Here is a 14,596-nt window from a genome sequence, read left to right as displayed (position 1 = left end):
GTATATACCCATTTGTGGGTATTTATTTGGGTATTTACTATATTGAATGGCAAATACAACATTTTACACCCTATTCCTGGGTTTAGGTTGTAAATTCGTTTCAAAATGGATAGTTTTACAATACCTTAAACTAGTGGTAAATACTTGGGTAAATACCCGAGTATTTACCCAAGTGTTGGGTAAAAACTCATTAACTGCCGAACCACTTGACGTGGGCTGACAAAATTTGGCTTACATCTTTCTTATGTCAAAAGAATTTCTGGTACTGAACATGGGGTCTCTGGGTCCATGTTTTGATATAGCCCCCATATAACCGTACCTCCCGATTTAAGGTATTTTTTGTCTAATAGCCACATTTTACAATAATATTGGCTGTAGCTTGGCACAGTGAGTTCTCAATGGGTAGAAAATATCCTTGCAAAAATTTGTCAAAATAGGTCCACGTTTTCTAATAGCCCCCATATAAGGGTACCCCGATTTCGAGTATTTACACAATTTTTGGGTAAAAACTCTTTAACTGCCGAACCACTTGACGTAGGCTGACAAAACTTGGCATAAATCTTACTTATGTCAAAACAACTTTTGGTACTGAACATGGGGTCTCTGGGTCCATGTTTTGATATAACCCCCATATAGCCGTACCTCCCGATTTAAGGTATTTTTTACCTATTAGCCTCATTGTACAATTATATTGGCTGAAATTTGGCATAGTGAGTTCTCAATATGTAGAAAATACCCTTGCAAAAACTTGTCAACATAGATCCACGTTTTCTTATAGCCTCCATATAAGGGTACCCCGATTTCGAGTATTTACCCAATTTTTGTTAAAAACTCTTTAACTGCCGAACCACTTGACGTAGGCTGACAAAACTTGGCATAAATCTTTCCTATGTCAAAAGAACTTCTGGTACTGAACATGGGGTCTCTGGGCCCATGTTTTGATATAGCCCCCACATAGCCGTACCTCCCGATTTAAGGTATTTTTCATCTATTAGCCACATTTTACAACCAAATTGGCTGTAATTTGGCACAGTGAGTCCTCAATGAGTATAAAATATCCTTGCAAACATTTGTCAACGTATGTCCACGCTTTCTTATAGCCCCCATATATGGGTACCCCGATTTCGAGTATTTACCCAAATATTGGGTAAAAACTCCTTATCTGCCGAACCACTTGACGTTTGCTGACAAAATTTGGCTCAAAACTTTCTTATACTAATAGTATTAAACGTATTGAAAATGGAGTCCCTGGGTCCATGTTTTGGTATAGCCCCCATATAGCCGTACCTCCGGATTTAAGGTATTTTTCATCTATTAGCCATATTTTACAACCAAAGTGGCAGTAATTTGGCACAGTGAGTTCTCAATGATTATAAAATATTCTTGCAAACATTTGTCAACGTAGGACCACGCTTTCTTATAGCCCCCATATATGGGTACCCCGATTTCAAGTATTTACCCAAATATTTGCAAGGGTATTTTCTACATATTGCGAACTCACTATGCCAAATTTCAGCCAATATAGTTGTTCAATGAGGCTAATAGGTAAAAAATACCTTAAATCGGGAGGTACGGCTATATGGGGGCTATATCAAAACATGGACCCAGAGACCCCATGTTCAGTACCAAAATTCTTTTGACATAAGTAAGATTTATGCCAAGTTTTGTCAGCCTACGTCAAGTGGTTCGGCAGTTAAAGAGTTTTTACCCAAAATTTGAGTAAATACTCGAAATCGGGGTACCCTTATATGGGGGCTATTAGAAAACGTGGACCTATTTTGACAAATTTTTGCAAGGATATTTTCTACCCATTGAGAACTCACTGTGCCAAGCTACAGCCAATATTATTGTAAAATGTGGCTACTAGACAAAAAATACCTTAAATCGGAAGGTACGGTTATATGGGGGCTATATCAAAACATGGACCCAGAGACCCCATGTTCTGCTGACATAAGAAAGATGTATGCCAAATTTTGTCAGCCCACGTCAAGTGGTTCGGCAGTTAATGAGTTTTTACCCAACACTTGGGTAAATACTCGGGTATTTACCCAAGTATTTACCACTAGTTTAAGGTATTGTAAAACTATCCATTTTGAAACGAATTTACAACCTAAACCCAGGAATAGGGTGTAAAATGTTGTATTTGCCATTCAATATAGTAAATACCCAAATAAATACCCACAAATGGGTATATACCCGGTATTTACCCACCGTGTGGGTATTTACCGGGTAAATACCCGGTAAATACCATCTCTAAAAATGACACACCACAATAATCGATTGATGCTTTCCACTTTTTTTGCTTTTTATGCCATTTTAGTAATAAGAATGGTGAAATAATGGGTTCCCAATCGTTTTCAGTAGTTTTGTCATTGATTGCGATAGAAAAAATGATGTTCCAGACGTAATTTTAGCATGATAGTAATTAATGTCCCTTTGTAGGCAATTTGGCTAAAAATGTCTAGTTTTTGAAGTTATTTTCCAACAAATGACAATGAAAAATCATTAAGGGTTATGTTCAGAGTACGTACAAACAATCTAATGATATATGGAAAGTTCTGTATCAGCCACGGCATTGGCCTGATAGAGGTAAAAAAAACAGGGCATAGAACAACATTTTTTGCACTTTTCTTCGAAAAACATTTTTAGAAATATTGTTAGCAACGTCTTGACCATATTTGCTTTTATAAAAACAAAATTTTCAAAACCCTTTGTTGCCATTCAAGCCCAAACAATGCTACTTCCTTCGACGAGTTTCATAGAATCACCCCAATTATTTTTTGGTGCGGGTTTTTTCAAGTTATGTCGTATTTTTCCGGGCATTGGGTAGTATAAAATTCATAGTTCGGATGAATAACAGTATATCTGGTGAAAAATCAATATTTTACTTGTGGAAGAAGCCAACACACGCCTGAGTTTAAATAAATAAACTGTCTATATCAAAACGCTTCGTAAGAAGGTCCCAATTTACATTGGGCGAGTTTACTTGCGGCAATTGTCATTTTGTGGGAGAGAGAGGTGAGGCATATGGTAACCCTTTGCCTCTCAGCACCCTCTCTCACCTACAAACTGACAATTGCCGCAAGTAAACTCGTCTAATGTAAATTGGGACAAGTATTATTGTTTGGGCTTAAATGACAACAAAGGGTGTTGAAATTTTTGCTTTTATAAAAGCAAACATAGTCAAAACATTACAATCGATATTTCTGAAAACTATTTTCAAATAAAAGTGCAAACAATTTTGTTCTATGCGCTGATTTTTACATCCATGAGGGCAACGCCGTTAAAGACTAGTATAATATGGGGCAAGTCTGGCTAATCCAGGACTTTCCATATATCATTAGATTATTTGTACGTACTCTGGATATAACACTTAATAACATTTTTTCTATCGGAATCAATGACAAAAGTACTGAAAACGATAGGGAACCAATTATTCCACAATTCTTATTACTAAAATAGCATAAAAAGCGAAAAATTGGAAATTATTAATCGATGATTGTGGTGCATCATTTTCAATGCTCGATTTAAAAATGTCCATTTTCTGTTTCCCGGTAAAATTTTAGTATAACGGTACTGTAAACGAACTATTTTTGTATACCATCTTAAAGACAAGTTTTCAACCATCGAAATTGTATTTTAAATTGTTAAAAAATCTCACCTCGTTTCCAAGTTATCAACGTTTACATTTTTTATTTCAAGTTGCATCATTTTCAGTGACAGCCACTGTATATTTAAGGAATTTGAAGAGAGGCAGTTAAAGTGACACAGTGACATATAAAAATCTGACTTTTGGGTTATGGTGGCATCGCCCAAACATCGACTATACATTGTCGTTTAGTCACGTTGCCTTTTGCAGCATAAGAACATACAAACATATATTAATATCAACAACGTCAAAAAAAAACGCTAAGCTCTTTCATAATGAATGTCATCATCAACTGAAAATTTTGTTGTGTTTTTTTATTCTTTCTTTATGTATCAGTCCATTGTTATATTATTGTTTTTTTTTTTTCAAATTGTTATTCCTTCTTTCTTTTCTCTCCGAATGCTGATGATCGCATTAGGTAGAACTTTGTTAGGTTCCATAAAATTTAGTTTGCAAAAAAAAATATTTTTGGCCAATCAGTCTGACAACGAAGATCAAACGATACGCACAACAAACAAAAGTTTGCGAAAGCATCGCGCTTCGTTTTGAAATCCCACATAACGAGAAACAAAAAAAAAAAACAGCAAATAATATAATTAATCCCAACCCATAAATAATCTGCATAATGGGTTGTTGTACTGTCAGATGTTGGAGTTTATTTTTGGCATGGTTAAGCTTGATTTTGACAATTGTTGGCTTTGGTGTTGGAGTATCTTATATACTTTACCTCGCAAATGCCAAAGAATATGGTAAATATTAATGACGTTGAGCTACGCTATTGAAGTATTCTAAATAATCCAATTTAAAATAATATAAAAAGTGACACGAAGTGCAAAACAAGTTAAACTGTGTTTCTTTGATAAAAAAGCGAATAAATTAAATTTATACAATAAAATAACTATATAGCCAGTGTATGTTTCTGTGAGAGACTTCTGAAGTGAACTCGGAACTAAATAATATATTAAAGAAAAATAAAAAAACGTATGGATTTGTGAAAAAATGTGCAAATAATGAATTCAAAGCAATGAATATTTAAACCGCTATCAATATATTGCCCGAATTTCTATGAAAAAAACAAACTCTATAAAAGAAAGAAGAACAAGAGCGATTATCCACTAACTGAAGTATAATAACACTCTCATAGAGTTATTAAGAACAACTTTGTGAATATTGAAAATCTTTCATTGGAATATTAACTGGGGGTACACATTATTCGAACACGAATGGCAGCCACCGCACGTTAATTTATTCATTTACACATTGAACCAATCAACGCCCTTCTATGCAATACAACGATAGAAATACTTAATCAAAATATATTATAAATACATTTAAAATATCAGCGACAATCATTTAACGAGAATTAACAAATGTTATTATCAATGTCTGAACTAAGAAGACATTGTCAGTGAATTAGAAATCGAATTGATCACAAACATATTTTACTAATAAACATAATTTTACTAATAAATGACTTTAAAGAGAGTTTATTTAGAACGAATAAAATATGCTTGGTTCTTCATTCCACTATTGTACATACTTTTAGTGCATAACCGTGCACCGTGGATGGGCCCAACGACAAAAATCAAAAAAACCGTGTCTTAATTTTAACACTTTACTGATGCAAATCTCTTTAAAACTTTCACAATTGTTCGGAATTCAACTTGTTTGCTACTTTTTGCAATTTCAATAAAATTACCCCCACTTTTGACATTCAAAAAATCGAAAAATAACACTGTGCAACAAAATTATTATTTTTTTTTAAAAATGATGGGAAACCGTTTAGATGTTGAAAGAACAGCTAAAAATATGGGCGTTTTTAAAGTTTACATCGGAAAGTAACCAAAGTAGGAGTGGCAAGTTCCTCCCATTTATAGTTTTATTTCGAAATATTCGAGTTAATATCATGGAATCATTGCATTTCGGCAAATTTACTGAGGAGGATATTGTTAAAGATCTTTTTTTTTTTTGGAAAATCTTTCAATAACTCCTTTAAAATGTGACCATATCAAATCCACATATTCCACAAAATTGTTCGTCATAAAATTTTACTATAGGTTTCAGAATACACCAAAACTGTAAATCTTATCTCCTCGCCAGGAATCTCTAAAAATGATAAACACGTTTTAGGGTTAAAGTCGAACTTATTCAAAACTGAAACTTTTTACCCAGAACCAAGTTTCATATTACTTCATGTATCAACACCAAAAAATAAGGAAAAAATCATCAAAACAAGTAAAAAAGTATCAGTCGACAGAGATATAACCTCAGCCTATGTCTGGGGTCTTTTCAGAATCTTGTGGCCCTTTTTGGACATTTGAACTTGACGACAAAAATGATGATTAGGACTAAAGTTAAAAAGTTTTGCGGAGGAGGTACTTGAAGGAATGGGTCGACATAGTCCATTATGGAAGTGGTTCTTATTTTGGGAGTCATATCTGTTCGATTGATATCGCGCCCACTAGTCATTTCAGTGGGTCATCGTATAAATTTTGGCCCAGTATGTCAGGAAGCATGGACTTGGAAAACATAATATCGTTCTAAAGAGGACCACAACGAACACCATCGGTATACATTTACAAACTATCTTCGCACAGATCCTTAACTGCTCTTAGGCACAAACGTTGTACTTTTATGGGAGAGGTACCCTAAGAAGAGGGCATATAAATTTGGATAAAATATTAGGAAATCTAATGTTTGGACCAAATTGGTTGATCGGTTCGGGAGTTATCGTGCTGTCTACATATGGTGCCATAGGGGTTTTTACCCCTTTCGGGCTGTTTTCTAAAGAAGTATGGACTTGCCTCTGAAAAAACCTTTTACCGTCGTAATTGAGGCAGCAAATTCAAGTTGCTTCAACAAAAAGTAAAGTATGGACCAAATCGGTCACTCCCATCAAGAGTTATAGTGTGCACAATTTTTCCGAACATTTTTGAACTTTTGTGGTGGAGGTACCTGTATGAGTGGACCAAATTTTTGACCGAATCGGCAAATCCGTTAGAGAGTTATCTTGCGCTCCAACCACGACACACGGTGTCACAGGGGCTTTTTGCAACTTTCAGGCTATTTTCTCAGGAAGTATGGACTTGCCCCTGATAAAACATATACCATCGTAAAGGGGGCAGTGAATACATGTTGTTACAGCAAATATCAACGCGATATGAGAGCAGCCCTAAACTGAACTTTTCCGATATTTTGTGTGGAAGGTACCCGAAGGAATGGACCGATTGAGCCCATATTGGAACTGTGTTTAAGTCTAGTAGAAATATCACGATGTACAAAGTATGGACCAAATCGGTTACTTTCTTCAAGAGGTATTGTGCGCACAAATTTTCCGAACATTTTCGAACCTTTCGAAACCACCGGAAGGAGTAGACCGATATAACCCATCTTCGAACTTAAACTAAGTTTGGACAAAATATTGCGAAAGCCAAATTTTGGACCGAATCGGTTGATCCGTTCAAGAGTTATCGTGCGCTCCAGCCAGACAGACAGACGGACGGACATGGCTAAAACAACTCCAAATTGATTTCGTCCAAACATACTTGGGGTCTAAAACCATTATTTCGATGAGTCACATTTTGCCTGTATGAATGTGTATATGGTAAAATTCAAATTTCCTTTACAATTCCATCGAGAAAAAATTAAAAAAAATTTTGACAAGCACATTCACGATTTTTGTTACATGGGTTAAGAAAAAAATCGTGGTTTCAAATATGTTCGCGTTCACAAAATTGGATGCTGCGCCCAAAAGTTATGGGGGGTTTTATTCCCTTATAAAGAAAAAATATTTAAAAATTCCCTTTATTTTGTAATACCAAAATGTATATATAAATCGGTAACAACATTTAATATCTATCCGTAGACGCCTAAATATTAGCTACATTTATTTTCATTTTCGCGGAAAATCAAAAAATAATGAAGGAATCTTGGAGTAAATTTTATTTATTCTTACTCAGAGTCCATAAAAATCTCTAAAAAATAAATTAAAAATACGTACAGAATCTAGACAATGTCCAGAAAAATGTGAGACCAAAATTTTATTGATTAGGATTTTAAATTGCATATTGCAGCTACAACAAAAGACAAAAGTTTATTGTTGGAGCATTATTTCAAGAATATATTTTTTGGTTTAATACGAAAAATTTGAGAACATTTTTTGGAGTTATTCTACTATTTCGCTAAATTTCCTAACAAAACCTGAATTATTTTGCTAAAACCTCTTCAAGGAAAAGAGTTTATCATCGTGAAAGTATATTTGCATAGTGTGATAAGCAATAGAATTAGGAAATAAAGAGTGATATTGATATTACAATCAAAGAAAAAACATAAAAGTTAAAAACCGTATAACGCGCGAAATAGTTAAAATCAGTTGAGGCGCATGTGCTTTTCGCATAGAGCGAGTGCATCTCTGTCAATATGTTTGCATTTTTCCATGTTTCATTTAACCGCCAAAGTGTGCCATCAGTTGCATCTTACTACACCAAAATGCTTCATGTGGGTAAAAATAACGCGATGTTCATATGATTATAAGGCGCATCCGATTTCAGTGACCCCCTGTTAAAAATACGTCAATAAGACAAATTTTATACAGATTCGTCAAGAACCGCGGATGTGCTACCTGATTCTATTTTTGGTTAAATACGAATACTACTCCCGAATCTCTGAAATTCATGACACACCTTTTTGACAAATATTATAATCGTGTATAAAGGATTCCATTTATGTAAAAAATTTAAGGGCAATCGCGGTTAAGTATGCGGATTAGTCAAAATAAAATTTTGCTTATTTTCCTATTTTCAGGGTATCTATATCAGCGGTTTTAGTGGATGGATTCGATCGCGGTAGGGCTCATTGAATCCGGCGCGGAAAAAAACTAAAATAACGCGGGGTTCAAGGGTACCTGAGTCACAGTTGTAAATTTTGAAGCCAAAAAATAGGTTTTTAAAGAAAAATTACGCGGAATCACGAGTTCTACAATCCAATAAATAGATTAGGTCATTATCTGGTTGCGCCCTCCAATTATAAGAAAAATTCAAAAAACCCCGATTTCAAAACTTCAAAATGTCAGCATCGATTTAAGGGGGATGCACTATATATATCGAGAAGTCACACATTAGAATCATGTTGCCCAAGGGGTATTCTTCAATTCTTTCTTTGAGCTCAGGTCTGAATTTTCCCTGGTTTGACCAGAAATCAAGAAAAAACACAAAAAAGCTTCCTAACTTCAACACATTTTTACCCATTTTTTTATATTACCACCAACGCAGCTTCCACGAAAATTATTTGTTATGGTCCATATTAAAAGATCGTGGCTAAAACACTTCAGTTAATATAAATATATTCATATTTTATAAAATATATTAACAGTTCGCGACTTATAAAATGGTGAACCTCAACTTCAACGATTGTAAAACATTTTTGAATATTACCATATACCCTCGTTAGCATAAATGCTGAGGGTAAAAAATTGGGAAATATTTTCATGTTTTTTTTTAGAAAACTTGATATTGATACTTTCATGATATATAATGTAAATAAAATATAATAAAAAAAATAATAAAAATAATTATTTCACAAACATTCTAGATGGGACAAGGGAGAGTCTCCCTATATAATGTAAATAGACATTTCATTTCTTAGGTTCAATATTTTTGAACTGATACGAACGATCACATTTTAAAGGAGGTTTTGAACGATTTTGAAAAAATGGACCAAAAAGGCCCCTTTGATGAACCGCATGACGTAAACTTTAAAAACGCCGATACACGTGTCTCAAATTTTTAGCTCTACTTTCATAATTTAGTCAGTTTTCCTTAACATTTTGTTGGTTGTCGCATAGTGAAATTTATCGAACATTGGTGGCGTAGTTTTTTTTTTTTTTTGTTTTGATAGCTTGTGCAATTTTGTTTTTCAAAATAGTCCGGCTTGATCCCATTGTGGTTGTTTTAATATTTCAAAACAACTAATTTATTAGTGGAGAAAGTTTGGCATTGTTTCCCAAGGGTATGGCGGGGAAGACTAGTTTCCATCCTCGCCACAGGATCTCATCAGTTCTCTTGTTTCTTGTTTGTGGATATTCTCCACAATAACTTTATCAACAAAACAGTGGAAAATTTTTGTTTTGTTTTGCAAATCCTTTCGTTGGGGTCATATGAGGTTTCCTAAGAAAATCGGAAGATTTTCTTTGGTCACTCTTATATTTCAAGCCGACGATTGATGTGGAGGATATCCTCAAACAAGAAATAAGGTAACTGATGAGATCCTGCGGTGAGGATCGAAACTAGTCTTCACTGCCATACCCATTGGCGAATAATGCCAAACATTCTCCACTAATAAATTAGGTGTTTTAAAATATTATGACAACAACAATGAGATTAAGAAAGACTATTAAAAAAAACAAGTACGGCTTTAAGATCGGCCGGCCCGTACTTGTTATACCCTCCACCACGAGTGTTATTTAAGTAAAATGGAACAATTAGTTTCCTTTTGTTTATGGAGAAGACTTAATACCACATTTCAGCAACTTCGGTAAAACAATGTCGCTAACCCTCAAAATACCGAAAATCGGGAGGTACCGTTCTCTGGGGGCTATATCAAAACGTCGATCTATTTTAGATTCAAAGAAGAATGAATACCAAACATCGATATGTCAGTAAGATAGTGTGGTTGAAACCTAAAAAATTACCCAATGAAAGGCTAAATAATAAATTTCAGTCATTTCGGTGGGATATTGACGTCACATCTTTCACAATTACGAAAATAGGGAGGTACCGTTCTATGGGGGCTATATCGAAACGTGGACCTATACCGACGAAATTCAGTCGGAAAGGGTTTTACTTCCAACGCACAGTGCGAAATATGGGAAGTTCAGTGGAACTTTAAAGAGTTTTGAAGTACATAAAATTAATTAAATTTTTATTGAATTCGTTAGCTAAGTACTCTACTGCAAATGATCCATACTCAGTTTGGCGATTTACACCGCGAAACGACATAAAAATGCACTTAAGGTTGCACTTTTGTTTAATAATTTTTTTTCTAAGAAATATAATTTGGATTCATTAAAAAAAAAATAGCGTGGCGCGGACAAATGGTAAGTCAGTATGCCATGATTTATTTTTCTTAATATTTTACAAAACAATTATATTTTACTTTTTAAAAAAATGCAAACAACTCTTATTGTTTTCATACAATTTTAATAGGAAAGAAGAGCTTTTTTGAAGTTTTCAAAGTTATTTTTCCGTGTTAAGATATATATGATCTGAAAGTTTGGGGTCTCCTCCGTTCACAAAGCTATAAAACAGCTGCGGAAACGTGCGGTCTTCGGAGAAATTCAAGTTTTTTAAATGACTTCGGAAGTTTCATTTAATTGTATTTAATAATGAATGCCATTGTTGACTGTGTTTTGAAGAAATGGACTCACTAATTCTAACAAATGATGATTTCTGTTAAATTAAGAATCCTCACGCAATTTTTCATAGTTTTGACTGTAAATGTTGGTAATTTATATGTAGTGCAACATTTTTGGATGCTGTTAAAAATTGTAATGCAGTTTCAACCTGAACTTGATCTGAGAGACATTATTAATAAAATTAATGGTACAGACCTGCTAAATAGACCAATGAACTTTATAGCTACAAATGAAAACAAAAAATTAATGACATTTGACTCCTTAATGGATGTGTAGGGTTGTGGGGCTTCACCCAGAAGTGGACCTATGTTGACATATTTTATGTGAGGAGGATGTTTATTCTTAAAATTTACATTTGCATCAAAATCGGTTGCAATTTTTGTCTTCAATATTTAAAATACCTAACATGAAGGAACCCGTCATATGGTGGCTATACTAAAAACGTGTATCTATAATGCTAATATTTCGCACAGTGGTTTTCTATCTACGAAGAACATAAAATGCCAAAATACAACCAAATACATTGAAAAATGTGTCTGTAACATTTAAAATAGGTCCCATCTACCGGTACCGTGCAATGAGGGCTATACCTAAACGCGAACCTTAATTGAAAATATTTTGTACATACGTTTTCTATATACATAGTTTTCAGCGGATAGAAAACGTAATTGGTATATCAATTTGCAGTAAAATCGATTGAAAAGTAAACGTACAACGTAAAAACGGCAATGAACGCCACGGGAAACCGCGGGCCTATGTGGCCCAATTTAAGCCAAACACTATCAACTAATATAAGAGACATTTTTGAAAAATTTTAGGAATCTACGCCCTTTCCTTTAAAACCTTCAAAATACCGAAAATCGTGAGGTACCGTTCTATGGGGGCTATATGAAGGCGTGGACCTGTACCGAAACTTTTCTGGGCGGAAAGTTTCGTACCCCCAATGAAGACTAAATAACAAATTTCCCTTCCCCTCTAAATTTGTCAATATAGGTGGCAGTTGAAGTTTGTGGCATCAATATTCCACCAAAATTTTTGAAATTTGGTATTTAGTATTCGTTGAGGGTATAAAACTTTCTCCCAGAAATTTATCGCTACCGGTTCACGCCTTTATATAGCCCCATGGAACGGTACATCCCAATTTTCGATATTTTGAAGGTTGTGGCCTCAATATTTCACCGAAATGGCTGAAACTTTCTATTTAGTCTTCGTTTGGGGTACAAAACGTTCCACCTGACATTTGTAGGTATAGGTTCATGCCTTCATATTGCCCTGAAATGAAATTTTTGTATTTGGTCTACGTTGGAGGTAAAACCCTTTCGGAATGAAATTATAATGCAGAATTGGTCCACGTTTCGATATAGTCCCCCATAGAACGGTACCTTCCGATTGTCGCAATTCTGAGGGTTTTTGAACTCAATATCCCCCCGAAATTACCGAATTTTTTTATTTAGTCTTCCATGCTGTTATAAAATATTCCGGAAGATTATCAGTTTAGGTCTGCGTCTTCCTATATACCCCATAGAAGGGAACCTCTTGATTTTCGATATTTTAAAGGCTTTAGCCACATTATCTTACCGAAATATCAGAAGTTTGGTATTTAGTCTTCTTTGAGTCTAAAAACTTTCCGCCAGAAACTTGTCGGTATAGATCGAAGTTTTGATATAGCCTCCATAGAACAGCACCTCCCGAATTCGGTATTTTGAAATTGCTGAAAGTCGGTATTTAGTCTCTTCATAAACGAAAGGAAACTAGTCGTTAATTTTACTCAATACAACTTGTGGTGGAGGGTATAACAAGTTCGGCCCGGCCGAACTTAATGCCTTTCTTACTTGTTTTTTAATAGTAAGGAATATTTCTAAGGTTGGGTTCGTGAACATTTTTCATTTTACGTGTAAGCTGATCTTACCTTTTAAATGTAACTCCACAGAACAAATGTTCACATACTTACTTAATATTTTGTTTCACATTTATCTAATTCAAACATATTATATTTATTTATTAATTTAGAACGTACCGAGGAAGATGGATTGAATTTCGTAAAAACATTGATCACTCTTGTAGGGTGTCTCATTAACTTCATTATCTACATCTTGCTGCTGGTTGGAATATATCAGGTGGGTTAATCATTCTATGCAGAAGTGAAGTTTTCTACTGGAAATTGATTTTTTTCAGAATCGTCACCGTTTAATGGCCGTTTATGTCTACGTCACAATAATAGGAATTGTTCTTAGCACTATCTGCGTCATTGCTATGTTCATTATAAGGTTATCTATGCGTAAACAGCCTGTAGAAGAGTCAATAATCAGTTTTGTTGTGGGTCTTGTTGGTGTTGGTAAGTATAAACAAAAATAAAACACAAAAACCATTATTAAGTCCCCAATTTTTTTCAACAACTCTCCTTCTTCGTTTTTAATTACAGGTTTGGAAATATTAATATTCTCACCCATTTATGTGCTCTATAAGAGAGTACGCAGAGGAAATGTCCTACCTGAACAATGTGCTTTGAGAACTAACCAACCACTGCATAAGCCGGGTTATAATTAGGTCTTGTTGTCATAACAAAAAATTATGTGTGCATTTTTATGTGAACAAAGAAATGGGTAATAATAAAATGTCAGAAAAGTAATTTTTTGAAATTAATTCCAATCATTATCTTAGAATGGGGATCGAAGCATTCAAAATGCCAGTTCATGTCTCTTACCACTTTTACAAAGTAAAGGACTGTGCAAAACCCTCGCACATTGTGGCGGAAAAATCGTCCATTTTGTGTAAACCCTACACTGAAAGAAAAAGCTTCATACTATAAAAGAAACATCCAGCTATCTGGAAATTCACAATACGTTAATACATTATTAAAAAAATATTAAGCTATTACCTTCTCCTTCAAAATCCCTTAAATTATTTTGCAATACGTATTAGTTTCGCGATATTTTGAATATAATTAAGAAAAACATTACTCAAATGTTCAAAATTTAGGAGCTATTATTTTTGGCCAATGGCTGGATCCACTGAGGAACGTAGAGCTTCATTGAATAAAAGACAATAGTTTCATTAAGTTTCATTGAAGTAAAATTAACGAATTTGTTCATTACTGCAATGAAACTTCTTCATTGATGCAATGAAACCTCTTCGTTAATGCAATGAAATACTTTCACTAATGTAATGAAATGCTATCATTAATGCAGTGCATACATTTCATTGACGCAACGTATAATTTCATTTATGTTATGAAGTCATTTCATACTCACACAATGAAAAAAATCAAGTCAATGCCAAATATCTTTAATTCATTTTATTGCAATTAATTTTGACCATGGATACAACACGTCGTTTTATACCCCCCACTGTAATATGGAGGGTATAATTAAATTTGTCATTCCGTTTGTAACACATCGAAATATTCATCGGAGACCCTATAAAGTATATATATTCTTGATCAGGGTAAAATTCTAAGTCGATATAACCATGTCCGTCCGTCCGTCTGTTGACATCAAGATACAGCTCGCTATTTTTAAGATAGAGCCTTGTAATTT

The 14,596-nt window shown here is 34.3% G+C and overlaps 1 protein-coding gene across 1 annotated transcript; it reads left to right on the top strand.

Moving 5' to 3' along the window:
- The first annotated feature begins 4,260 nt into the window (after positions 1-4,260).
- Positions 4,261-13,684, top strand: LOC141404719 (uncharacterized). Its single transcript, XM_073988370.1, has 4 exons — positions 4,261-4,398; positions 13,071-13,177; positions 13,236-13,395; positions 13,483-13,684. The coding sequence occupies exons 1-4, from the start codon at positions 4,275-4,277 to the stop codon at positions 13,605-13,607; spliced, it is 516 nt and encodes a 171-aa protein (XP_073844471.1). The 5' UTR covers positions 4,261-4,274; the 3' UTR covers positions 13,608-13,684.
- Positions 13,685-14,596: the final 912 nt, after the last annotated feature.

Source organism: Musca autumnalis, unplaced genomic scaffold (genome assembly GCF_047663935.1).
Source record: "Musca autumnalis isolate F117 unplaced genomic scaffold, ASM4766393v1 scaffold_5, whole genome shotgun sequence".
Taxonomy (NCBI): domain Eukaryota; kingdom Metazoa; phylum Arthropoda; class Insecta; order Diptera; family Muscidae; genus Musca; species Musca autumnalis.
Note: the sequence above shows the minus strand (reverse complement) of the source record. Positions and strands in the feature narration are given on the sequence as shown.